General features: G+C 47.2%; 1 protein-coding gene across 1 annotated transcript; it reads left to right on the top strand.

Moving 5' to 3' along the window:
* The first annotated feature begins 9,435 nt into the window (after nucleotides 1-9,435).
* On the top strand, nucleotides 9,436-27,535 carry Cmtm6 (CKLF-like MARVEL transmembrane domain containing 6). The gene is made up of 4 exons (NM_001007802.4): nucleotides 9,436-9,619; nucleotides 14,420-14,596; nucleotides 17,127-17,225; nucleotides 24,750-27,535. The coding sequence occupies exons 1-4, from the start codon at nucleotides 9,482-9,484 to the stop codon at nucleotides 24,885-24,887; spliced, it is 552 nt and encodes a 183-aa protein (NP_001007803.1). The 5' UTR covers nucleotides 9,436-9,481; the 3' UTR covers nucleotides 24,888-27,535.
* Nucleotides 27,536-27,974: the final 439 nt, after the last annotated feature.

Raw genomic sequence — 27,974 nt, forward strand, 5'->3', positions numbered from 1 at the left:
GTAAGCCACCATATGGTTGCTGGGATTTGAACTCAGGACCTCAGGAAGAGCAGCCAGTGCTCTTAACTGCTGAGCCATCTCTCCAGGCCCCCCCCCCTTTTTTTTTTCCGGAGCTGGGGACCGAACCCAGGGCCTTGCGCTTCCTAGGCAAGCGCTCTACCACTGAGCTAAATCCCCAACCCCCAATTTTTTTTTTTAAGATTTATTTATTTATTATATATAAGTGCACTGTAGCTGTCTTCAGACACACCAGAAGAGGGTGCTCTTAACCACTGAGCCATCTCTCCAGTCCAGGTTAAATGTTAAAAAATAAAAGAAGTAACTGGAGGAGCAGGCTGCCTTCGGAGCTGCATGCCTTCTCTATAAGCAAGAGCACTAGGCTGTGAGAATTCTGGGAAGGAAATGTGCATTTATCTTTTAAGGGCTGCTTCCACTTTTTTTTTTTCCCGAGACAGAATTTCTCTGTGCAACAGCCCTGCAACTAGCTCTGTAGATCAGGCTGGCTTTGAACTCACAAAGATCTGCTTGCCTCTGACTCCCAAGTGCTGAGATTAAGGGCATGTGCCACCACCGCCTAGCCTAATTTTTCCTATTTTAAAAAATAATAAAAGGCTGGCCTCCAAGTCCGAGGACCTGTGTTTAATCCTTGAGATCCATGTAGAGAAGAAAAAAAACAGACATTTAACATGTCCTCTGATTTCTGCACATGCTCTGTAGCAATGTACCACTCTGTAGCACATGTAATTTTAAAAACATCAATTAAAAGATAAATGCTTAGCTGAGCAGTGGTAACACACGCCTTTAGTCCCAGCATTCAGGAGGCAGAGGTAGGCAGATCTCTGTGTTTGAGGCCTCCCTGGTCTACAGAGTGAGTTCCAGGACAACCATGGCTCCTTAGAGGAACCCTGCCCCAAAACAACAACAAAAAGCTTATGCTGTTTTCAAAGGTATTTTGTCAGTGATGAAACTTGACATAAAGGTCTCTTTCTGCTTTAGATCGTTTGAGACAGTGTTTCACTCTAACTCAATTTGCTGTCCTAGAACTTTCTCTGGCCCAGGCTAGCCTTAAACTCTTGGTGGTCTTTTTGCCTCTGTCTTTCCAGTGTTAGGCCAGCAATGTGAACACCAGATCTGGCTTTTATATTGGAAATGCTTTGCAAATATTTGAATGTAAAACCTCAGTAGCATTATCTTTTTCACTAAATCATTAACGCTGGACTGTGTCTAGTGGCACACAGCCGTTATCCTAGCTCCTGGAAGATTGAGGCAAGATCAGTCCCAGACTAGCCAGGAATACATAGTATCTCGTTTCAAGCAAAACCAATCCAAAAAAAAAAAAAAATCTGTTTAGTTTTACAGTGCTATTTGACACCTTATAATTTGATGTAACTGCTAAAAATACATAAATATACAAGTGAATAATTTGTTTCTGGGTAGGGAAAACTGTCTCTGTATTTAGGGTGAAATGAAAAACCTTTTATTTGACCTAAAAGAAAAAGACATTAGAGCTGGACTTGATGCATGTACATCCACTACCGGGAAGACTTTTGGCAGAAGGACGGAATGTTTAAGGCTGGCCGAGGCCATCCAGTGAGAGTCATCCTAAAGGTAAATGGGCTGGAGACGTGTAGCCCAGGAACGATATGTGTGGCATACAGATATACTCAGTATTGAGTTGAGGCAGGAGTCACTGATAAAATCTAGACCAGAAAGGATCCTGCAATTTTAGCAATATAGGGGTTTAAAATTTTATTATAAGTATTATTATTTGGGCAGGTATATGAGTGCCACAGCATGTGTGGAGGCCAGGGGACAACATTCAGAATTTGGTTCTCTTCGACTTGATCTGGGGATCAAACTCAGGTAGTCGGGTTTGTGTGGCAAATGCCTTTATCCATAGTGCCATCTCATTGGGCCTGGAATTCTGCTTTAACACTGGGTTGCTTCTGGTTTGATGAGAAGGTAGCCCAAGACTCTCTTCTCCAACTTGCTCTGATCAAAGAATGACCTCGAACTCCTGATCCTCCCGCCTCTACCTCCCAAGTGCTGGGTTTACAGACATTCGTCACCACAGCCCACTAACTTTGTTATTTTTCAGCAGATTGTAGGTGTATTTACAGAAGAGTTTATGGTACAATTATATGGTTTGAAATATCAGAAAATGGCCACCTACAACCAGCACCAAGATAAGAAAACATTCCACCCAGAAGCTTCTTCTTTTTTTTTTTTTGGTTCTATTTTTCAGAGCTGGGGACCGAACCCAGGGCCTTGCGCTTCCTAGGCAAGCGCTCTACCACTGAGCTAAATCCCCAACCCCCACCCAGAAGCTTCTAATGTACCTCTCAGCCAACACGTGTGCTTGCCCACACCGATGAGCACACGTTTCTGTGGCTGTCTCTTTTCTAGAGAGAAGAGTGTCTAGAGAGAGGCGGCTCAGTGGTTTGAGCACTCACTGCTCTCCCAGAGATCCTGGGTTTGTTTCCCAGCACCCACAACCCCCTTCGACTCTTCCAGCCTTTATGGATACCTGCATGCCCATGGTTCCCCTGCACACATGTATAAATCAGAAATAATCTTAAACACAAAGAGAATAGCCAGGACCTAACTCTGCCACCTGTGGAAGAGGGCTGGGCAGGAGAGCAGCAGAAAAAGATTCCGAGTCACCCTTTTCCTTGCTGCTGAGATGCCAAATCTTTTAAGTTCAGACTCCATTTTAGAGAACCTGACCTAAGTTTGAATTCGGGGAAACTAAGAGGCTGGTATGTATCTAACATGAGATTCCAAGTCGCCCCCCAACAAACCCCGAGCCTAGCTCCAGTCTCTAGGCTAATCCCCAACAAGACCAGCGTTTCCAGGTTATTCCCCCAACAAACCTGTACCCCCAGGTTACAAGCCTGCCCCCTGCCTAACGACCACCAATGCAGAGGGAAGCAGAAATTAAGTTTATGATACGACTCGCAGCACCAATTATGTTAAAGGCCACAGTAGCTTTCCTGTAAGATGCTTGCACATGGACTCCCTGCTTGCCGCTTACCATAAAACCTTGCCCTATAGACGTTCCAGGCTCCCCCACCACCAAAACCATCCTGCATGACATTCGTGCATTGGGGAGGTGGGGAGGCGGGGTCCAAGCTAGCTCAAATAGAAAAGACCCTGCTATGTGTATCAGACCGGCTCCTGTCTGGTTTTTTTAGGGGGATCACTAACATTTCCCTGGCACTGCATTGCCCCCGCTCTCACTTTTTGGAGTTGGGGGTATCTTAGGGTTTCCATTGCTGTGAACAGACACATAACCAAGGCTACTCTTAATGAAAGACAACATTTAATTGGGGCTGACTTACTGGTTCAGAAGTTCAGTCCATTATCGTCATATCGGGAGGCATGGCAGTGTGGCATGGTGCAGGAGGAGTTGAGAGTTCTACATCCAGATCCGTCTGCATCCAGAAGACTGCATCTCTCAGGCCTTTAGAGGGGTCTCAAAGCCCACACCCACAGTGACATACTTCCTCTAACAAGGCCACACCCACTCCAACAAGGCCACACCCACTCCAACAAGGCCACGCCTCCTAATTGTGCTGCTCCCTGGGCCAAGCATATTCAAACCACCATGGGGAATGTGTGTGAGACAGGGTCTCTGTGTAAACCAGGCTGGCCTCATGGTCACAGAGATCTGCTCGTCTCTGCCTTCCGACTGCTGTGACTAAGGGTGTGCACCATCACCTGGCCAGTGTTGCTTTCGTTTCTCTGTTCTGAAACAGGGTGTCATGTGGCATCCGGCTCACTGTGGAGCTGAGGATGACTTTGAACGGCTCCTGCCTCTACCTCGAGCGCTGGGATTGGAGGTGGATACCACATCTAGCCTGGCTTCCGTCTGGTTATATGAGTAGTGGGGTGTGTATGTATGCTGTGTAAATGTTCCTGTATGAATAGATGCTCATGTACTAGGCATTCACACAGAGATCAGAGTTGCTGTAACTCCAGGCATTGGTCTTCACCTGCCACAGTGTTTGTACTTGTGATAGGGCTGTCCGGTCCACTGCCTTAGCTGGCGCATGAGTTTTCCGCTTGTCTGTCTCTACCTCTTGTCTTCCCATAGCAGTCGGCTGGGAATTCAGACGCATACACGCCACTTAGTCTGGTCAGGTTTATATGACAAGCACCTCCCTTCCTTTGCTGACCTGTCTCCCTGGCCCTTGTTTTCACTTTTTCTAAAAAAAAAAAAAAAAAAAAAAATTATTTTATGTATATGAGCACAGTTCTCTTCAGACACACCAGAATCGGGCATCAGACCCCATTCTAGATGGTTGTGAGCCACCATGTGGTTGCTGGGAATTGAACTCAGGACCTCTGGAAGAGCAGTCGGTGCTCTTTCACTTTTTAACCTTTATCAATTGTTCTTCTTCTTTTTTTTTTTTCCAAGACACTGGTTCTCTGTATAGCTGTGGCTGTCTCCGAACTCATTCTGTATACCAGGCTGACCTCAAACTCAAGAGATCTGATTGCCTCTGCCTCTCAAGGTTGCAATTAAAGCTGTGTGCCACCACTGCCTGGCTTTTTGTTTTTGTTTTTACAGTATTTATATATTCATTTTAATGTATATAGGTGTTTAGCCCACACATATATCTGTGCACCGCTTGTGTGCCTGGTGTCCTCAGGGGCCAGAGGAGGGCGTTGGACCCCCTGGAACTAGAATTACGAATGGTTGTGAACCACCATGTTGGGGCTGAGATTAGAACCTGGGAAGAAGAGTCAGTGCTCGTCACCATTGAACCATCTCTACAAACCCCTAAGAACTAAAATGCACTCGGTAGGTAAAGAAAGGAAACAAACAAAACCCTATCCTAGCATAAATTTCTCTTAATGATTATAAAATAGTTCCCAAACTCCCTCTAATCCAAACTCCTCAGACTGGACCCCACTCTCTTCCATCCTCGAGTAACTAAAAGCTTCTCGGCTCTAATTGGTCAAATTGTTTCGCACTAAAGCACCAAGAGGCCCTCAGCATTTCCGGCTGGTCATCACTTTGCCTAGCGATGGCCGTGCCTTTGCTCTCTGTCGCCCTCTGCTGGTGGAAATGAAACATATCGATTGGTAATGTAGTTTGAGCCTTAACTAAATTCCTCTGCCTTCAGGGCTGCTCCATTTAGCTCAGAAGGGTGGAGGGGAGGTGGGCGGTGGGGGATCGGTGGGGGCGTGGCTTCCTTCTGCATACATTTTCCTGTTTGTACTTCTTTGTTTTTGTTTTTGTTTTTTTTTTTTCTTTTTCTTTTTTTCCCCGGAGCTGGGGACTGAACCCAGGGCCTTGAGCTTGCTAGGCAAGTGCTCTACCACTGAGCTAAATCCCGACCCCTTCTGCATACATTTTATGGAGTAAACTTGGACTCCTTTGCCTTTCCCAACACTGTTTCTTGTGTTCTTGGCTGCTCTTTGGCTTATCTCCCACTCCGATGTTTAAACCTGGGGGCCTCCTCATACGCTCAACACGAATACCGTGGTGTTCAGAGGCAGCTTTCCTCACCACCCATTTATGAAGGGGCCCTAGACAGTAAACCCACCATGACTTTAAAATAGCAAATTTTTAATTAACATTTATTTATTCCTATCAATGCGTATGGATATGAGTGCGTGCATGCCGACTGTGCATATGGGGGGACAGAGGACAACTGAAGATCCAACTCAGGTCTACTAGCTCGTGAGGCAAACACCTTTACTGGTTGGGCTATCTTGCTGGTCTAAAAAAGACCCATGTAGTGGTCTATGCCTTTAACCCCGGAGTTGACAAAGTGGGACACCATCTCTGAGTCTTCATCGCCTTCTTGCTGGTCTAAATAATAATAATAATAATAATGAATTAATTATTATTATTATTATTATTATTATTATTTGAAACAGACTCTCATGTGGTCTAGATTGTCTTCAAACTCACTTTCTATGTAGCCAAAGCTAATCTTGAACTTCCAGCTCTCCAAGCTGCTGAGATTGAAGGTGTCTGCCCTCACACCAGGTTTTCTGACTGACTGGGGCTCCATGCACATGTATGCAGGGCAAGTGCTTTGGCAACCGTCTTCGTTAGGGTTTAAGTGCTGTGAACAGACATCATGACCAGGGTAACTCTTTTTTTTTTTTTTTTTTTGGTTCTTTTTTTTTTTTTTTTTCCGGAGCTGGGGACCGAACCCAGGGCCTTGTGCTTGCTAGGCAAGCGCTCTACCACTGAGCTAAATCCCCAACCCCCAGGGTAACTCTTCTAAGGACATTTAATTGGGACTGGCTTACAGGTTCAGAGGTTCAGTCCTTTATCATCAAGGCAGGAGCATGGCAGCGTCCAGGCAGGCATGGTGCAGGAGGAGCTGAGAGCTCTATATCTTCATCTGGAAGCCACTAGGAGAAGACTGGCTCCCAGGCAGCCAGAATGAGGGTCTTAAAGCCCACACCCACAGTGACACACCTACTCCAACAGGGCCACACCTACTCTAACAGGGCCACACCTTCTAATAGCGCCACTCCTTGTCCGAGCATATACAACCCAAACCATCCCAGCAACTGACCTACATCTCCAGCCCTGTCTCAGTATTTTAGGTCAGCGTACAAAGCACAGTCTCCATCCTGGCATTTCACGCATGTCTCATCGCTCTTGGACCTCAGTCATGCCCCGCCCCTTCAGTTGGCTCCCTCTCTTCCTCTGTCTGCAATTCTGCTTTCCTGTGCTACATCTCCCTCAACGACTCCCTCTTATGAGTTCCTTTCTAGTTTCATGAGATACAAACACCCCATGTAAATACACAGACACACACACACTAATTTAGATAAGCTGTATCCTGGGACTGGAGAGATGGCTCAGCAGTTAAGGGTACTTGATGCTCTTGCAGAGGACCCGGGTTTGATTGTCCACCTGCGTGGCAGTTTACGGCTACCTATAAGACCATCCCAGGGACTCCGATGCCCTCTTCTGACCTCCGTAGGCATCAGGGATTTACGTGGTATGCAGATTTACATTTAGGCAAACATAAATTTAAACTTAAAAATTTATTTTTTTCCTATGTATATTTGTGCAGGTGTGTGTGTGAGAGAGAGAGAGACACAGACAGAGACGGACAGAGATCAGAGACTTACACACACACAGAGTGAACGTATGCGTGTGTCTGGAGAGGCCATTAAAAGGACAATGGGGGGCTGGAACTGGAGTCAGAGGTAGTTGTCAGCCACCGTACATGGGTGCTGGGAACCAAACTCAGATTCTATTAAAAGAGCAGACATTGCTTTTTTTTTTTTTTTTTTTTTTTGGTTCTTTTTTTTCGGAGCTGGGGACCGAACCCAGAGCCTTGCGCTTCCTAGGTAAGCGCTCTACCACTGAGCTAAATCCCCAGCCCAGCAGACATTGCTTTTAACTGCTGAGCCATCTCTCCAGCCCCATAAATACAACTTTAAAACCCAGGATCTGCATATGAAAGAGACCACATGGTCTTCAGTTTTTGAATTTGTCTTATTTCCCTTAACATGAACACTCTGTTGCATTAATTTTCCTGCAGATGTCACAGTTTCACAAAACAACAACAGTAACAACAGCAACAGCAACAACAACAGCAGCAACAACAACAGCAACAACAACAGCAACAACAACAGCAACAACAACAGCAACAACAACAGCAACAACAGCAACAACAACAGCAACAACAACAGCAACAACAACAGCAACAACAACAGCAACAGCAACAACAACAGCAACAACAACAGCAACAACAACAGCAACAACAACAGCAACAACAACAGCAACAACAACAACAACAGCAACAACAACAACAGCAACAGCAACAACAACAACAGCAAAAGCAACAACAGCAACAACAACAATAGCAATAGCAACAACAGCAGCAGCAGCAACAACAACAGCAACAACAACAGCAACAGCAACAACAACAACAACAGCAACAACAACAACAGCAACAACAACAACAGCAACAACAACAACAGCAATAGCAACAACAGCAACAGCAACAGCAACAGCAACAACAGCAACGACAACAGCAAAAACAGCAAACGAGTAAAATTCCACTATATGGTCTGCATCTCTTGTCCATTCATCTGTTGGTGGGTATGATCATTATTACATGCCATTTATCAGTTTCTGATACTCTGATTAATCTTTTTGTTAATTGTCCTTTGGAATTGTCGTTAATCTGCTTACTGTCCCGCCGGAAAGGATTTTGTGTCTCTGGTTGGCACAGGGCAGTAAACTGAATACCCAGATCTGGTTTTCAGTTGTACTATAAACATCCAACAATATTGAAACATAAGAGCTGGGGAAACAGCTTAGCTGGTAAAGTGCTTGCTGGCATTGACATGAGTTCGATCCCTAGAACCCATATAAAAAAGACGCGTGTAGTGGGCTATGCCTTTAACCCCGGAGTTGACAAAGTGGGACACCATCTCTGAGTCTTCATCGCCTTTTAGCCCAGCCTATCTGTTAAGCTAGGTTCAAAGAGAGACCCTACCCTCAAAACAAGGTAGGCAGTGCCTGTGGAACATACCGGAGGATGACTTCTGACCTCCACACTGGCACCATTCGAGCCTGCACCTTCATACACGGGTGCACACCCCGCCCCCCCTTGGAAGGATGACTATCTGAGAGATGGAGAAATAAGTCAAATCTCCATGGGAGAAATTTAGGGGTGCAGCTCAACGGTGGCGGTGCTGGGGTTTGGATACAGAAGGACCTGAGTTTGATCTCTGGCACCTTTTAAAAACAAAACAGGCAGAGGGAGGAGGGGCACATGCCTGTAATCTCAGCACTTCAGAGATAAGAGGCAGTAGAGGCGCGAAGATTATCACTAGTTCCAGGCTGGCAGTGCCTACATAGTTCTAGGCTAGTCTAGGCATGTGAGACCTTGGTCTTCTTCTTCTTTTTTTTTTTTTTTTTTTTTTGAGCTGGGGACCGAACCCAGGTCTTCTTTCTTTTTAAATCAGACCGAAACGAAACTAAAAGACACAAGTCAAATCAGGGCGGAGAGGTGGTTCAGTAGGTAAAGGCGCCAGCCACTAAGCCTGAAAATGAGTTCCATTCTCAGGAAGGACTGACTGACTCAGAACTCTTTTCTGACCTCAGCAGGACGCTCCACCCTAGACAGATAGATGGATGGGTGGATGAGTAGATAGATTAAAATTATAGATAAATATAAATAATCAAAGTGTAATTTAAAAACCCAAGATCAAAAAAGCTGAAGTCCACCGAAAGCATGAACCTGTGGAGAGTTAACCAAAGAGCAGGAAAGGCAGAGGGGGCAGGGCGAACAAGGGGCGCGGCGAAAGCATGGGGGCGTGGCAAATGGAGGGAAATTCTATGGGCTGGGGGGGGGAGCAGCAAGCGAGGGGGCGTGGCGAGGCTGAGGAGGGCGGAGTTGACCGGAAGCGTGGGCGGAGTCCCAGGAAGTGACGCCCCCTACATCCCGGCGGAGACTTTTGCTGGGCGAGCGAGTATTTGCGGGCGATGGAGAACGGAGCGGTGTACAGTCCCACCACGGAGGCGGCCCCGGGCGCTGGCAGGGGCGCTCGCAGCGGCCTGGCCGCCTACTTCTTCCTGGGCCGGCTCCCATGGTATCGGCGCATCCTCAAGGGCTTGCAGCTGGTGAGCCAACGGCGGCGGAGGACGAGTGGGCGCGGAGGCGGGGACCCGGACCTATGGGCTGGGGTGGATGCCTCGAGGCTGCCGCTCGGCCTCCTCGTTCGGGAAGCAGCCGTTTCCACACTCCAGTTCCTTCCCTTCCTGCCAGGGAAGGAGGCGTTGCGGTCCGCCTCCTACCGGTAGCCCGGCCTTAGCCATCTAAACCTCCTTTCCTTTCTCTCAGCTGAAATTCTTTCATTATCGCCCTGAATGCTTGTATTTCAGACAACGAAGTGCTTTCTGTTTATCTTTTCTGGTTTTTGCGGTTTTCCGGGTGCTGGCCCATTAGGGCAGTTTAACTTGCTGGACAGTTTGTGTATGTGTTTAACTTGCACAGGGAGTTGAGGCAGAGAGGGTCGAAAGGGCATCTTCCTGCTTCGTGTGTGCTGGTGAGAGAACTAGATCGCGACATGCTTCTCTTTATTTTCAGCAGTTAAGTACGATAAGCTTAGGCGTGAAAATAGACATCTTTGATAATTAAATTATGATCTATTTGCTACTCCTGTGTCTCAGGGTCTTGATTCAGCTGTCAATGGGTATTAAGGTTTTTCAAGAAGACACTTTTAGGAAAACCAGATTGTTTAAAATGTTTACGGGTTTTGTTTAGTTCTATGAGCCATTTATGCTAAAAGCGGGCCCACTGGTTTCCTTGGGAAGATTTGAAATTCTCAAAACGCCGATAATCAGAACTTAGGTTCTTGGAACTCAGTTGACCTACTTTCCTGAAGTAGAAAACCAGCAGTTAGAAAACTGGCGCTGCTATTTTAGTTGCCAGCTTGGGGATGAGTAGGAAAAACATTTGGAGAAAAGTGATAAAGGAGCATGTAGAGGATCTGGTCTCGTGTGACCCCCCCACATCTGCGGTGGGCACCTCTAGGTTCCCTCCTGTCTTTGCTTATTTGCAGAACCTGTTCTTTTTACCCAGATGGGTGTGGTTTGCTCCCTCCCCCTTCTTCTCCCTTCTCTCTCCCCTTTACACTCCTTCTCTTCCCCTCAAGTCTCAAGTAGTTCAGTTGGCTTCAAACAGTAATATGTTATAGAGGATGACCTTGAACTTCTGATGCTCCTGTCTCCACCACAGTGCTGGGATTATAGGTGTGCTCCACCACATGGTTTATGTGGTGCAGAGAATTGAACCCAGGGCCTTGTGCATAACTAGGCAAGCACTCTACCAACTTAGCATAAGTACACTGTAGCTGTCTTCAGACACACCAGAAGAGGGCATCGGATCCCGTTACAGTGGATGTGAGCCACCATGTGGTTGCTGAGATTTGAACTCAGGACCTCTGGAAGAGCAGTCAGCGCTCTTAACCGCTGAGACCACTGAGCCATCTCTCCAGCCCAGTCAACACGTTTCTAATGGAACCTCTTGAACAGAGTAGTTTCTGTATGGCTGAAGCATTCTTGCTGCTCCAAGGTAATCATCTGTGTTGGTCTTCTGCATGGGTGTGCAGAACAAAATCTTTTATTTTTAGTTGCTTTCATTTTCTCTAATAAGAAATGCTAGAGCCAAAGTCAAAACTCTAATTATTTTAGTTCAGCAGGCCTTAGCTCTGTCTCTTCAGAATAGGACACCAGAAGTTTTGTGGTTGTTTTGCTGTTGGACCACGGAGGTCAGTTTGCCTTGAAAAGGTTGTTAGCTGCTCTGAGTGTTTGCCAATGTGGGACTAGAACAGAGCACTCTGTCTCCGTGAAATTCATTTGTTCTGGGGAACTTGATTCTTTTTTTTTTTTTTTTTAAAAAGAATTTTACTTATTTATTATAAATCAGTACACTGTCACTGTCCTCAGACACACCAGAAGAGGGCATCAGATCCCATTACAGATGGTTGTGAGCCACCATGTGGTTGCTGGGAATTGAACTCAGGACCTCTGGAAGAGCAGCCAGTGCTCTTAACTGCTGAGCCATCTCTCCAGCCCCGATTCTTTTTTTTTTTTTTCGGAGCTGGGGACTGAACCCAGGGCCTTGTGCTTCCTAGGTAAGCGCTCTACCACTGAGCTAAATCCCCAGCCCCTTCTGGGGAACTTGAAATGTTAAAGGATGCTTTCTTAAAACACTTTTCTCTCCACATACCCCATCCCCACCCCCACCCCCAGGCTGGCTGTCCTGGAACTCACTCTGTTGACCAGGCTGGCCTCGAACTCACTGTTCTCTGCCTGCCTCTGGGATTACCACCACGACTAGCCCACTTTTTCATTTTAATGGTTGCCCTTTTGTTTCTGCTTTGTAAACTGTTTAGTACTATCTTACTCATTAACAATAAAAATGTGCTACAGGGTTACTGGAAAAAGTCCCAGGAAAGTTGTAGATGAGGCCTATGAAGTATTCATCCAGGCTGTATTCTTTAGTTGATTGAAAGTCTAATGGAATTGCAGAGCTCCGATAAGAAAATAAGGGTGTGGAGACAACAGAATCAGAAGAGGAGGCACAGTGTGTTAACAAGGAACCTTCAGACCTCGAGGACCGTATTCTGAGTGTGTGTTCATGATTTGTTATTTTGGGCCATAAATCTTAGCACGGGTTTTCTAAGATTGCAAAGAGAAAAGAAGCCTGTTGTGAGACAGCAGGCTTGGGAGAGCGGGGGCTGGAGGGTGTGGTTCTCCTCTAGGTTCTTTCTGCCCTTTAGATCTCCCAGGCTGCTTGGAACTTGCTCTTACCAAGCTAAATACCAAGGGGCACAGGATGAACCTGCAAGCTAGGAGATTCTGATAAAAGCATAAAACTTGGCTGGTCTTGGAATTCGGCTAGTCTGCTGTACCTGTCACGTCTGACCTGCGTCTTGTCAAAGGCTTGCCTCACATCGAAAGGCCTGTCTCACTCATACCTTTCCAGACTGAGCAGTAAATAAGTTGAAACAGTGGCGTAAGAAATCGTAAATTTTATGCCACTAGAGTTTTGGTTTACTGTGTCTATTTGCCCTATGTTTCTTCTGTTTTACTTGCTATTCTTTAAATACTTGGTGATGGAATTTATTCGGGTTTTATTGCTTAAATGAACCAGTCTGCGATTTAAGTTTTAGCTTAGGTTTATTATGAGTGTTTGTGTGCATGGTATGTGTGGGTTCGTGTGGATGCCTCAGCTGCTGAGACTGGACTTTTTTCCCTCTGTCCAGTTATCTGGAGGTGGATCAGGGCTGAACACTTTGTACTTGAGCTCCTTTTGGCTGTTGAAGGGCATCTGCATTGTTTCTGGTTTGGGGCTGTATGAGTAAAGTCACCTTGAAGTTCCTGCACGGGTTTTTTCTCAAGTGGGTCTTCATTTCTCTGGAGTACCTGAGAGTGCTTAGCTTTTGAAGAAGCTTCTGGTTTTCCTAGTACTGCTCTGTTGGCATTTGTAATCAGATCGTGGGTGAATGGACTGTACACGTGAGCTACAACTCTGGGTCTTCATTTTTCTTTTGTTTCCCAAGCTCCTCTGTTTTTTGTTTGTTTGTTTGTTTGTTTTCCAGGGCTGGGAATTGAACCAGACACTCCCAAATGCCAGGCATGTATCCTACCAGTGAGCTACATTCCTAGCTCCGCATGTTGTAGCCCAGGCTGGCCTAGGCTTCCAGTGGATCCTACTGTCTCAGTTTCCTGGGTCTGGGTTTCTCGGTGTCAGTACCACTCTAGTGTGCTGTGTTGACTTTTTTTTGTAGCAGTTGTATGGCGCTCTGGGCCTGGCTTTCTCCCCTCTCCTCACTAGGGTGAAGTGGAATTTCCCTTTGGCCTCTGACTTTAGGCTATCAGTGCTTTTGATGGTCTGGACACTCAGGGGACTCCCCGTGCCTTCATGAACCACTCTACTGAGCAGTCTTTTTCCACTTCCTAAAGAGTTGAACCTCATAGTGCCAGCTCCTCCCTGTACAGAGGTGCTCCCTGCCTGTCTCTGGTCCTCCCAGCAGAGGGTTTTTGCTAGGGTGGTAAAATGTGCTGAGTACTCTCATCTTGAATTTCCTTTCCTATGACCTCATCCCCTGCACCCTTGATGAGTTGCTCACACCTGCTGCTGCCTTCTGTCCCCACCATAACCCCCTTCCTCAAGTACACAGAGTTATCGAACTCTCTGCCAGACTGGAGTTTGCTTGCAGTGTCACTGATATCACGGTCCACTGTCTCAGTGCATCTAGTGCAGGTGCCCCAGTGTTGTAGCAGTAGCCCAGTCGCTGCCTTCCGATGGGCATGCTTGCTCTGCCGTTTCTCATTGCTGGCATCTCCCCTTTGCCCTCTCTCAGGGAGTTCTTGACTTTTTACTTGGCTTCCCCTCAGAGTCTTTGTGTGCAGCCACACTTCCCCTGGCTTCTAGACTAGTCTCATCATGTGCCTCCAACTATACACACCTCTGCCTGACTTTCCCGCTGACTCCGTTACAACAGCTAACAACACCAAAACTGCCATGCACAGTGGCGCTTGGCTTTCTTTCCGTCTGGAAGCCTCTCCCATGGGCTGCTAGCACACTCTCATCTCTGAGTCTCAGCGTTTGACACACGGTAGTTAACTGGGTGTATCCCTTCAAGGCGAGCAGACGCTGAGTTCTGTTTACCAGGCTTTTTCACTAATCTTATTTGCTCTGGTCTCTACTTTACAAACATTTTAGCAAACAGAGAGTGGGTTTAATTTTGTTTTAGAAGGGGGTGTTTCACAGCGTTGGCAAAGGCTGGCCGGGAACTTTTGATCCTTCTGCTTCAGCTCCCAAGTGCCTGGATTTATAGGCACAGCCTGCATGTGGGTTTTGGATGCCATGGGTTATTTCACTCACTGAGGTCAAATGGTCCCCATCTCTAGCTGCTGTCTCTCCTGGCCTTCATCTGTGAAGAGGTTGTGTCCGAGTGTGGGCTGTGTGGAGGCCTGTACTTCTTTGAGTTTGTGAGCTGCAGTGCCTTTCTCCTGAGCCTTCTCCTGCTGATCGTGTACTGCACAGCAGTGTACGACAGAGTGGATACTGGAAAAGTCAAGTCATCGGTAAGTGGGGAAAACACGGTCCCTGTGTGGGGCTCTCCTGGCTTCATTGTGAGAGTGGTAAGCACAGCACTGGGCAGAGCATTGGCTGTGTTCTGACTCTCTGCCCCCTGGGAACTGGGGCTCCTCTTCAAAGACCGAGAGAAGAAATGCTCCTGGGGGAGAGGAAGCCACCAGTGATTGGTAGTTAGTGGCGGCCTCACCCAATTCACATTAGACATTTTGTGGTGTTTGTCTTGAGACCAGCCTAGATTGGCCTGAACTTATGATTCTCCTGCCCTGAGTGCTGGCATTGTGGGCACTGGCCACTGTGCCACCTAACATCTTAGAAGTTTGATTTTGTCACTTTTTATTTCTTACATTTTAGAGTGTCACTCATTAGCTTTACAGTTAGGAATTGAGTGACCACTCTCTACCAGACATTTTACTGTGCATGGGAGCCAGAGAGATCCCATGGAACTATAGGGTCTTTAGAAACATGGTTCCTCTGTTTATCCCTGGCTGAACTCACTCTGTAGACCAGGCTGGCCTCAAACTCACAGAAATCTGCCTGCTTCTGCCTCCTGTGTGCTGGGATTTCCTGGAATTAAAGATGTGCACCACCATGCCGGGCTTTCACTGAATCATATAAAAAGATAACAGTTGTATTTAGGTGAATAGAGACTGTCTTTGCTGGGTCACTGTTAGAATGTTTTCCAGGCTGGGGTTTGTGGCTCAACCCTCAGACATGCTCACACATGCAAACATACAAACACACACACATACAGGTGAAAGTATCTTTTATTTATCTGATGTAATTGTCACCTGCCTCCGTATGCTATCCTAGGCCTAGTCCTGGAAGCTTTTAGCCTCTGTACAAAATAATCTAGGCCTAGAATGTTTTAACCTCTGAGACTTGCTGCTGAATAAGTTCACACTTTCTAGTTCTTTCTGACCTCTGCTGGCTGGCTCGGACACCTCACCAAACTGACTGGTTCAATCTGGCTTCTTCTGACTGAATTGCTCTGCTTGGCCTCATACTAACTTTGGCAATCTCTTCTAACCTTCTGGCTTGTTCTGTCTTCACCTTTTTCACCTTTGTCTACCTTGTTCCTTCTCTGAAGCTTGTGGTAAAACTTGCCCCCACCCCCAGCTGCTCCCTCTTAAGTAGCTTCCCTGTCTTCTGTCTTGTGAGAGTTGGGCATATCCTATTTTGTCAAATCTTTCTCTGATTTTTCACATTGTCTGCCACTCAATTAGACATCACTTACCAACATGGGTGCTTCCTTCTACAAACCAACTTTACCTTCATTGTGTGGGATTAAGAGTGGGTGCTAAGGATGTGTCTATATTCCAGCCAGAGTAACCATGTTGCTGGATTAAAATCTCTCTGCAATATACATGTAAACAAACAAACAAAACCCACCCCAAACTGACTGGGGTATGGTTCAGCTGGGAGAACACTTGTTTGGATTGCACTGAAGCCCTTGGCCTTATGAATTGGTATGGTTTTACATGCCTGTAATCTTTGAAGTTAGGTGTACAGAGAATTTACTCCACAGAGCTGTCCTCTGGCCTTCACACACATGCAGTGGCACTGGCATCCCCACGCCAACAATAAGAAACAAGAATTACATAATTAGGAAGTTACATAGCTGGGATTTGAACTGTGGTAGTCTGACTTTACAAGCTATGTTTATCAAACATTGCATCTTTTTAAAAAATGTTTTATTTTGTGTATTTGTTTGTCTGCATGTTTTTGTATATATTCCGTGCATGCCTAGTGCCCTTGGGGGCTAGAAGAGGGTGTCAAATGCCCAGAACTGGAGTTACAGATGATTGTGACCCATCCTGTGGGTGCTAGGAATTGAACCCTGGTCCTCTGGAAGAGCAACCAGTGCTCTTAACTGTTGAGACGTCTCTCTCTAGCCCTGGTAGTGCATTATTCTATCTCAAGATGGTTTTTCTGAGTATCCCAGTACTTGGAAGGTAGAGGCAGGACTCCCAGAAGTTCCTGGCCAGTCTGGGCTGTGTAAGAACCTGTGAGAAATAAATACAAACCCAGCAAACAGCAGTCAGCTCCAGGGCAGTGCCTTCCTGAGGCCACAGGTTCACTCTCCAGGAACGCACAAGGACAGAGCAAACAGGCAAAACCTATTCAAAAGCAAAAATGGGCCAGGTGTGGTGTCGCATATGTCTGTAATTCCAGCCCTGGGGAGGCACAGGCAATGTCTGTAATTCCAGCCCTGGGGAGGCACAGGCAGATGGTTCGGTCTCAGTGAGTTCAAGGCCAGCCTGGTCCACACATTCAGTTCCAGACCAGCCAGGGCTACATGGCGAGAGCCTGTCTCAAAAAGAAAAGTTTTGTAGCATACTATTACATGCAGCCTAAAGTAGACAGTGTTGTTTGAATGTAGGCTTGTTGAAAAGGTACCATAGCATGTTTTAAGTTTGGGTTGCACCAAGAAAATGTAAGTCATTCAGGGTCTTTGAAATGAAAAATGTCACTTTGCCAGCTGCTCTGACCTTGTGCGCTCTCGTTCCCTGCGTGTAGGATTTTTACATCACCCTGGGCACAGGGTGTGTGTTTCTGCTGGCTTCTATCATCTTCGTCTCTACCCATTCCGGGACCTCGGCTGAGATTGCTGCAATTGTAAGTACTTTGCACTGTTAGCCTTGTTTTTGTTTCCTTAGAAATGGAGAATTTAGAAAGTTCTTCATAGATCAGCGTAACCGTTTTTACTTGTTTATTTTGATACGTGTGTTTGTGAGGGATGTGCACCTGTGTTCCGTGATCCGTGTAGATGAGAGACGCTCTTTGGTGTTGGCCCTGCCTTTCTACTGCCATGTAGTGCCAGTGAGTGCCGAGCCAGCTGCCCACTAGCTCTTACCTGGCTGGCCCTGGCGCTCACCAGGACTGTGCTGGGATTGGAGGGATGAGTCATCTCACCTGACCCCACTAGCTTCTTGGAATCTCCTGTTTCTACTTACCATTTCCTGTAGGTGTTCCAGGGTTACAGATGCTTTTGACACTGTGCCTGACTCCCCCCACCCCCACCCCCACCCAGGGCCTTGCGCTTCCTAGGTAAGCGCTCTACCACTGAGCTAAATCCCCAACCCCCCCCCCTTTTTTTTTTGGTTCTTTTTTTTTTTTTCCCGGAGCTGGGGACCGAACCCAGGGCCTTGCGCTTCCTAGGTAAGCGCTCTACCACTGACCTAAATCCCCAACCCCTTGTGCCTGACTTTTATATTAGTTCCCGGATGTGAGCGCGGGTCTTTAGGCTTGTGTGCCAAACACTTTTACCCACTGAGCCATCTCCGCAGCCGAGAGTAGTTTTTTCTACTTAAAGTATAATGGGAGACCTAAAAGTAGTCTCAGGAACCTAGGACCTGTGTGGAATTTGGCTGAGTTTTGTTACCGTAGTTCTCTTTATGCTGATATAAACTAGTGTTGGCTAAGGCAGGTGGCACACTGGCCTTGGTCCCTGTCCAGATGTCTCTGCCCTCAGTACTGCTTTAAGTTCAGAGAAACTGGAGAAAGGGCTGGCAGGGTTGGCCAGGCGACCTGTGACGGCGTTGGAGCGAAGCCTGCCTGAGCTCAGTCTAACTTTGGTTGCTCACTCTAGTTTTCGTTTTGTTTCTTTTTCTTATCTTTCTTTTCTTTCTTCTTCCTCCCCCTCCTTCCCCTGTTGTTTGTTTGTTGCAGTACAGGGGCTCGAATTTAGGACCTCATGCATGCTAGGCAAGTCCTCTACCCCCGAGCTACAGCCCCAGGGTTATTTCTTGGATTGTGGGATAGAGTCTTGCTCTGTAGTCTAGGCTAGCCCTGAGTTTGATGTTTGTTGTAAGCTGCTCTCACCTCGGAAGTCTCTTGCCTCAGTGTCCTGGGTGCTGCGACTCCATGCCTGTACGGCTCCTGTAGTCTTGAATGGTCTTCAACAGGCCAGGCTGCCCCTCTCCTAAAGCCTGGTTAAGGGTGTGTGGTAGGCAGGGGTTGCTCTTGAGGAAGTAAGTCATTTTCAGGTTTCCCTCTACGTGGAATACATGGAATCAATCCCTTTCTTTCCTTCTTTCTTTCCTCCTTTCTTTCCTTCCTTCTTTCTTTCCTTCTTTCTTTCTTCCTTTCTTTCTTTCCTTCCTCCTTTCTCTTTCTTTTCTTTTCTTTTCTTTTTTTTCTTTTCTTTTCTTTTTTTTTTTTTTTTGAGGCAGGGTTTATCTGTGTAGCCTTGGCTATCCTGGACCTCACTATGTAGACCAGGCTGGCCTCAGACTCAGAGATCAGCCTGCCTCCCCCTTCTGAGTGCTAGAACTAATTATGTGTGCCACCATGCCCAGAACATATTCTTTTTTTTTTTAATGATTTATTTATTTACATATTGGGTACTTTGTCTCCCTATATACATGCACACCAGAGGACAGCGTCACACAGGTTTGGGCCTCCATGTAGGTGCTGAATTGAACTCAGGACCTCTGGAAGAGCAGTGAATGCTCCTAACCACTGAGCTATCTCTTCTGCCCATCAGTCACTCTTAAAACTAGTTCTGTGACAGTTCCTCTCTGGTGGAGGAGTCTGACCAGCTCTCTCCCATTTTCTCCTTCATTGACCTATCGACTCCCCCACCCACTAGAAAGAGAGACAGAAATGGGCTTGCCTCTGCAAACCTTGCTGGAGCGTGTGTTAAGTTCTAAAAGCCAAACCTTTGAGACAACAAGGGGCAGTTGAGAGAAGAGCCAGCTTTTGTTTGAAGTCTTTGGGCCAACTGTTGTTTTTTTTTTTTTTTTCTTTTGTTTTTGTTTTATTTGCTTTTTTGAGACAGAGTTTCACTGTGTAAGTCAGAAGACAACATTGATTTTTTTTTTTAATATTTAAAAAAAATTCTGAATCTGTGTGTGGTTGTGTGCATGTGTGTACAGGTAGGCGCCCTCAGGCCAGAGGTACAGAGGATTGTCAGCCTCATAACACGGGTGCTGAGAACTGAACTTGGGTCCTCAGGGAGAACAGTGTATCCTCTCAGCCCCTGAGCCCTCTCTGTAGCCCGCAGCCTTGTTTTCTGAGACAGGGCCTCTCGCCAGCCTGGATATTGCCACGTAGGCTGGGATAGCTGGCCCCAAGTGCTGGGGCTCTGTCTTCCTGTACGTCAGGACTGAAACTACAAGCACATGACAGCATCTGGCTTTAGAAAAAATATTTTTCCATTTTGTGTGGGTGAGTGTGAGTGTATGTGTGTGCACACCATAACACGCATGTAGCAGTCAAAAAGAAGGCTTTTGGGAGTCACTCATACTTAGGTCATTAGGCTTAGAGCAGCAAGCACCTTCTAACCATCAAGCCATCCTGCTAGCCTCCTTTTCTAGGTTCAGTTAGTTTTTCAAGACAAAGTTTCTTTCTCTGTGTAGCTCTGGCTGTCTTGGAACTCCCTTTCTAGACCAGAAGTGGCCTCAAAGTCAGAGATCTGCCTACTTCTGTCTCCCAAGTACTGGGATTAAAGGCTTGCACCACTAGGTGCTAGACCTCTTAAAAATGTAGGGTTAAAGGGCTGGAGAGATGGCTCAGCGGTTAAGAGCACTGACTGCTCTTCCAGAGGTCCTGAGTTCAATTCCCAGCAACCACATGGTGGCTCACAACCATCTGTAATGGGATCTGATGCCCTCTTCCGGAGTGTCTGAAGACAGCTACAGTAAACTACATTTTAATATAGAGTAATACTATATTGTTTATAGGCTCAGAGACTGAAAGATGGCTTGACATGTAGAGCCTTTGCTGCTCCTGCAGAAAGCCTAGGTTCAGTGCCCACACGGCAGCTCAAAGTTACCTGGGGACCCAATTCCTTATAGCACCAGGCGTCCAGATAGATATCCATGCAGACAAAACACTCAGACTCAGGAAGAAAAAGAAATAAAATCTTTTAAAAGAAAACACTGAAAGAATTGCAGATGGTGCTGTGCTGGTCTGATTTGTCAGGGGATAGAGAGACAGATGCAGTTGAGCCGCAGAACAGACTCCATAGGCAGCGAGAGGGTTTGCTAGTGAGCGTATGTTTAGGCTGGCTGTGTTGGCATGTCCAGGTGAGCTCATTTACTGTGGGTGGGGGAGATAAAGTCCTGTGTTCTTAGGGTGGAGGAGGGAAAGAAGCAGCCAGCGACTGCAAGAGTGGCCACAGTCATGGAAATACAGGCATGGCATGGCGTGCCTTCAGTCACGGCATTTGGAAGATTGAGTTTGAGGCTGGCTACCTGGAAAGCTACCTCCCAGCCCCCGCCCTCCCACACACAGGACAAAGTCGGCAGGCTGAGGTTGCGAGAGACTTGCTACTGCTTTCTTCCTGTTTTGGCCTTTACTTCCTCAAGGGGTTTGCTAGTGAGGAAGCCAAATTTGAAGCATGGTCTCTTGTTTCTTGACAGAATTCTCCGAATGTTTAGGTCATATGCTAGAATAACACAATGAGGAAGTGATTTAAGGAAGAGGAATTAGGGAATAGCATCAAGTCCCTGTGTCACCACATTGTGACGAGCGAGGGAGAGTGTATTAGATGAGTAAGTAGTGTTTAAGAATGGAGGTTTGTTCTGATCTGAGGAGCGTCATCTGTCTTCACCTAACCTGAGCTACACACCGTGTTTCCCACATCTGTGTGTCAGTGAAACCATTGTTACTAACCTTGTATTGAGTACCATCTTGTGGGATTTAATTTTCTATCTACTGACCCAAGTCATTATTGACATCCCATAGACTCCTACATACACTTCAGGGCTGGCTCCCACTTAGAGGCTTGACTTTGAGTCTACTGAAGAGACAGGGAACAGGGGATTGCCTTCCACTAATGAGCTTCATGGTGGGGTGCTGTAAGGTAATAGATGGCTCTGAGGGAGGAATGCGGGACTTGTAGGAGCTTAGATAAGAAGTAACACTGCACCTGAGGTCAGTTTGGCAGGGCCGCAGTAGAGCAGCAGGTCCAGGATACAACGTTCCAGGCTTTCTGTGTAAAAAGACACAGTGTTACAGGACATGGGGACGTGGGGATTGAGATGTCACCCTGTGTCCTGCTACTGTCATGGACAGGGGCTGGGGTTGAGACATTCTGAGAGAATAGGATCAGTTGATGTCTGGATAACAGGATGATAGGGCAGTAGTCTTCCTCATGGCTGGCTGGATGTCTCATTTTCAGTCAGCCTTAAAAGGTGCAGGCATGTGGCTTTGGCTACCCCGACGCTCTGGTGACCAGCTGCCCCGCTGCCCCAGCTGGACATGAGATAGAGATATTCGGTCCCAGGGTTTGGGGAAGACTTGTAGGACTGTCTTGCTTGCAGCCATAGAAATGTTGAAGGTTATGGTAAGGTGTGTACAGTGAGGGATCTAGACGTCGTACCCTCATGCCCTCTTGAAAGGCTTGTCTAGTGAAGCAGAGGGAAACACGGGCCATTGCAGTAGTATTGTGGTAGATGGACCTTACAATGGGGACTCAAATTGTAAACTTACAAAATTAGGACATGTTTTGGATATATATATATGTGTGTGTATGTATGTGTGTGTGTGTGTGTGTGTGTGTGTGTGTGTGTGTGTATATCTCCTGTAAGTCTGAGGCCTCCTGTCAGAATAGCAGTGTTGGAACCCAAGAGTGAGTCTTCTCAAGTGGACATGGAGCAGGAATAAGAGAAGCACCTCTTCAGTGGGGACTGACAGGCACAAACAGGAGAGGGAAGGAAGGGTGAGTGCCTGCTGTGAGTAGGCCAGAGTTACCAGGAGACACAGAACACAGCTTCATCTGCTACTTAAAGCTCCTTTGTAATCAGTGTCGACTACCATGTCCAGGACACCGTTGTGGTCAGTGTGCTTGGTCACCAGGAATTCTGCCTGTGTTACAGTTGGAGGGAGCAGCCTCATCTGGTTGATACTTTAATAGCGGCTTGAGGTCCCCGGAGGTCAGAGGGTAGCTGTGGCGTGAGTGTGAGAGTTCCTCCTCGAGGGTGGAGCCTCTGGTTTCAGTATAGGATGGGTTGTTCATGGTCTGTGAACCTGAAAAACTGAACTCAACAGCTAAGGCCCAATAATTCAGCAGTTGCTGGGGTGAGAAGGGCTAAGGAGTCCCTGAGCAAGGAGTCTAGACGGGCTTTGCGGGAAGACTTTTATGTAGACTTCCTTACCCAGTGCTTGGGGACAGATGTTGGATCAGAGGACGGCTTTGGTGGATGGTCGTTAGCAGTGTGCCTCGGGAGATGTGAGGTGTGTGAGAGAGTGGGATGTCGGCACCCAGGGCTGGGCGGGGGAGGGAGCTACCTATGCGAGGAGCATCCCACACATGAGTTTGAGAGGACTTAGGCCATGTGGAGCCCGGGGCTGGACAGGAGCAGTAGAGAGGAAGTCAGGCTAGTTTGTTGACCTTCGCACAGTGCTGTGTGAGGCCACCTCTCTCTCCCTCTCCATGATGCTGGAGGCTCTACAGCATATCTGACTTTCAGGTCCTGTGGAGAGCTCTGCAGGCTCCCTCTCTGACATTAGATGTGTGGGCAGGACCATTGCATTTGTGTGGATTCAGGAAGGCCAGACCTGGGCACTACTGTGATAAGACAGCCATTATGGCATCAGCTCCTTGGGTGCGTGGGATGTGCGTACCTTCTGCCCCTTCAGGAAGGGATCAGGACCAGTATGTGTTTGGTCTTGAGTACACTGTAGCTGTCTTCAGACACCAGAAGAAGGCATCAGATCCCATTACAGATGGTTGTGAGTCACCATGTGGTTGCTGAGAATTGAACTCAGGACCTCTGGAAGAGCAGTCAGTGCTCTAACCGCTGAGCCATCTCTCCAGCCCGTGCTTGGTGGTGTTATCAGGTGCTGGGCCAGACGGTTGTTCTCTCAGAGCCACCCCTCCCTGCTTTCCCCTGTCCTTGAAGGTTATAAGCTCCTCCTCTTCTCCCCCTGCCACACAAGAGTCAGAGGCAGCTTGACTCTAAGCACATACTGTCAACTGTCGTTTGCCCATGTAGCATAGAACACACCCTTTAAACCTATAGGGAGGCACCCACACTCTGCCTTGTAGACTGCAGTCTTGTCAGAGGCCCTACCATGTAGTCTTTCCATGGCATTCATAACCCTTGTAAGCACTCCCTTCCGTGTTCCCTTGGACTTTACTCTCTGGCACCTCTCCTGTGGGCCCCTCTTGGCTGCTTTCCTTTTTCTTTGGGGGTGGATTAAAAAACAGCAGCTAGAAAGGAAGAGAGGTAGGTGTGTGGCTTGAAGTCCAGCCTTCATGTCAGCCTTATGATTCCCAAGGCTAATAGGAATTCCTAGTGTCTCTCGTCATGGAGGGTAGCTGCTGACTGAGGTGGAGGCAGACAAAAACAGCTAGGGTTAGGGTCTTCTGAGTGATGATGGTGACCTCTTGGTGGTTAGAGACCCTCTCTTCCAACATGTGGATAGTGTGGCTGGAGTCAGCTGGGAAGCAGGTGTGTGAGAGCTGCTGTGATGTACACAGGTTCTTTAATAAGCCCAGCAAGGACTGGTCTCCAAATCCCAACCGGAAGTCAGCAGGGAACGAAGGGGGTTCCTTTCCTAAGTTTCTGGAGGAGATGTGTGGCCACCCTACAGGGAGTCTGTGGCTTGGAGGGGTCAGGCAGAGGAGATGGCACAGGGACTTCTAGTAGCCAAGGGAACACGGAAGGGACTAGAGGAGCAGGGAGGCTAGATCTTTCCTGTCTGTCGTCTACACCTGACACTGGCCCTGGGTTGGCAGCTCTGTGCTTCTGTCCCTCGCACCGCCCAGCAGAAGAACTGGCATCTGTGCCCTGTGAGGCACACAGAGGCAGCTGTTGTCATTCTGGGGACTTTCCTTTGTCACTTCCTTTCCTCTTTGGATAACTTTTAAGTTCTGTTAAAGAATAGTAAGTGTGGGTGGAGGGACAGCTCGGCACGTGGGATACTCGCTGCTCTTCTAGAGATTTAGCACCCACGTCAGGTGACTCTGTCCCACTTCCAGGAAATCCTGTAATGCTCCAAAAGAACCCACAGAAATGTGGCATTCACTTCCACAGACAAACACATAGACGTAAGTAGGACTAAAGCAGATCTTTTTAAGTAGTTATAAGGTAGAAGTGATCAGCCTTCTCTCCATGATGTGAGCTCTCAGACTGAGGAGGACACAAGGTTGTAACTCACTTCCTCATATAACTCCCCTTTCTTCCTTAGGTGTTTGGCTTCCTAGGAAGCTCAATGTTTCTACTGGACTTCGTCGTCATGCTGTGTGAGAAGCTGCGGGAGAGCCCTCTTAGAAAGCCCGAGAACAACGCTAGAGCTGAAGCCCTCACTGAACCACTGAATGCTTAAAGACAAGGAGTGGGGGCTGTGGACCCAAACAGAGGCTCCCTCCTTGTGACCTGTGTCATGTGTGCACCTTTTGGAGAGAAGGGAAAGGACAGAAGAACAGCTTCACAGAGCTGGGCTGGATGACAGCCCAGCAGTAAGCTCAGAGGGTTTTTAATAACTGTTGGAACCTGTCTCAAACGGAGGAGGTGGTGTTTGTTTGTTTGTTTGTTTTGTTCTTAGAGATGAAGACTGCTGTCTCTTTGAATTGCATGTCTGTCATTTTGCTACAGGACGCCTGCCCCTCATCAGGGTTAGCTTCCAGACCGTGCCTTGTCCGTCCTTTCAGGAACTGGTTAATTTCTGTTGTGTCGTTAGAGATTTAATTTGTGTTTAAGTGACTGGTGTAGGCTTCTCTCCTTAATGTTAGATCCTTTACTGGATCCCACTCAGTCTTACACTTATGTGCTAACCTTTCAAAGCAATTATTCTTAATTCCTTCTGAGCCATGCATTGCCTAACAGAAAATGTGTAGCCTGCTGGTGTTTATTTGTATGAAAGCAACAGTAGCATCAGCCTTGTGGTGGCTTTTACATTGCACTTTGGTTGTTGAGATTAAGTTTGTTATGGGCCACAGGGAAGTGAGGGAACTGATTAGTCTAGCTAAAGACCAAAGAGAAGAGACTGTCCCGCACAGCAGGTGTAATCACACAGAGAGGCCTTGATCACTCGGCAGAGATGTGAAGGGTTGGTGCTGTGTTCACACACGCAGACAGTTGATGACGTCAGACTGGAGACTGGGTCTCCCTCTGGGCAGATGATCATTTCTGCTCAAGCGAACACAGCTCTGCCGGCTTCTCTTCAGAGGCCTAGCTGGGAGCTCTCGCCCACCAGAGATGCCTCCTTTCTGACCAGCTCTAGAATGGTCCCGTGCTGTGTACCGTCTGTGAAAGTGAGCGCGCACTCTCACTCTCCGTTCTCTTCCCACTGTCAGCCATCTCCAGGCCATCCAGAGTCGTGTCCCTTCTCGTCACCAAGCGTCTGAGGCAGGAGTGTCAGGCTCGTCCCATGGGCCTCTGCTTGGGTTTCTCTCCAGGGAGGTGTCTTGAGAAAGCGAATCCTAGAAGCCCTGCTAGTGAATACTGCTGGTGGTGTAAGGAGGCCAGACTTCTTGGGACTTTGGAAGAATTGCTTGTTGCTGGAAGGCTGTCTTAGAGCCACTGGGCACCCTGGTGACCAAAGGGGACCCTTCTTACCTTCCTACAGTTTAACTGAGACTCAGGTTTCCCAGGCTGGGGTTTCTCTCTGAAGCGATGCGATCATGCGATCATATTTCCAGGGAGTCACTGTAAAGTCCCCCTCCGTTCCAGTGTCTTGTCTGCCATTGTGTGTGGAAGACGGTTTCAGTTTCATGAGTGAGCCTGCTACAGTTCTTGGAAGTGGCTGAATCTGGGCACACAGCTTCTGCTCTGTGCCTGCCTCACTGTCTGACTGATCTGCTGGCCTCAGGGTTTACATTGCTGGTGATGTCACCATAGCTGCTTTGGAGATCATGAAACTAATCATGGATGTTGCCTTACTGGGTGTGCCTTCTCAGAGAGGTGACAGTAGGCTCTTGAAGCTAAGAATAGAAAAATTCAAAAGTAGCCAGTTTATTGCAGACAATTTTAGAGTTTCATATCAAGCTGTGCTGTAGTTACTGTAAATATCATTTAGACCTGTTGAGAATTAACAGCAAATTGGGGCTACTTTAGTGTTGCCAATTATTAGTCAGCTGACTTACCATAGCAAAATACCTGAGACAATCAACTTAAAAAGAGGAAGGGCTGGAGAAAGGGTTAATCTTGGTTTGCAGTTTGGAGGCTTCAACCCTTGGTCAGACCTGTTGTTTTAGAAGGCAGCACATCACTTGGGGAGTTCATGGTAGAGCTGCAAGCAAGGAAAGAAGGGTGGTGACTTGAGGTCCTGAGGTCTCTTAAGGGTCACCTCCCTGTCCCCGCTGACCTAAGACTTCACACTGGTCCCCACCTCTAAAGGTGTCTGCCTGCAATAGTGCCATCCTGAGACCTAGCTTCTAACTCGCAGGTGCTTAGGGACATTGTACTCTGTGGTAGGCGCCTCTCTGCCCGTGTGTGGCTTGTTCGTGATTGACAGTCACTCTGGCCTGCTGTGTTAGTGTCCCACAGCGGGGGACTCTGCCGGGCCACTTCAGGCTTTCCTTTTAGGAAGATAATTTGGTCACTTGTGTCTGTGGCCACTCTTAGAACTTTCTCTTTTGGGGGAACCTGTGGCTGGTTGACTTCTGGATTCGATGGAGAGAGATGATATTAAAGACTGTGGCAACAAACACCCTGCAGAAGCACTGGAACCAGAGACTGTCAGCACAGTAGGGACAATGTCTTTTCTAGTAGCTGTGGCAGATTTGAGTTCCTGTAATTTATACAAATTGTTTAGAATGGTTTTTAAGACTTAGAAGGGAAATATACTTACAGCACAAGACTTTTATAATTATACTTTAAATTATGCTTTATGTGGGACAGGAAAAATGTATTTTTACATTGCTTATATCAGATCACTTTTGTATTTGTTGATTTAAAGCCTGTGGGTCTTTTTTTATCACTCTTAATATCAACTTTTATAATCTTTTAAAATAAATCCTCTTAATTCCAGTGTTTATGCCTTCACAGTTGTTCATTATATAGACCTATTTAGATAAACCCCTCATTTGAGGGTGTTAGCGGTCCCTTGTGACTATACATGTCCTTTGTGGGCTGTCTTCTGGAGGAGAGGCGGAACACGCATTTAAACGTCACGTTCGTCAGCTGTGGCAGCCATCACCTAGGGCTGACGCAGGCAGGTTACCAGCTTAAAGCCAACCTGGTTTACACAGTAGTGAAAACATTCTCAGAGCCGGCTGTGGTAGAGGCAGATCTCTGAGTTTAAGGTCAGCCTAGGCTACGTAGTGAGTTCCAGGTCAGCCAAATAAACAAAGGAAAACAAAAATACTTTTAGGGAATCACGTGGCGTGGGCTGTAGAAGAATATTATACACTGGGTGACCACACTTAAATCCCCTCCCCTCTTTTTCTTTCCACTTCCTGTCCCCTCCCCT

The sequence above is a fragment of the Rattus norvegicus genome, chromosome 8 (assembly GCF_036323735.1).
Source record: "Rattus norvegicus strain BN/NHsdMcwi chromosome 8, GRCr8, whole genome shotgun sequence".
Lineage (NCBI taxonomy): Eukaryota > Metazoa > Chordata > Mammalia > Rodentia > Muridae > Rattus > Rattus norvegicus.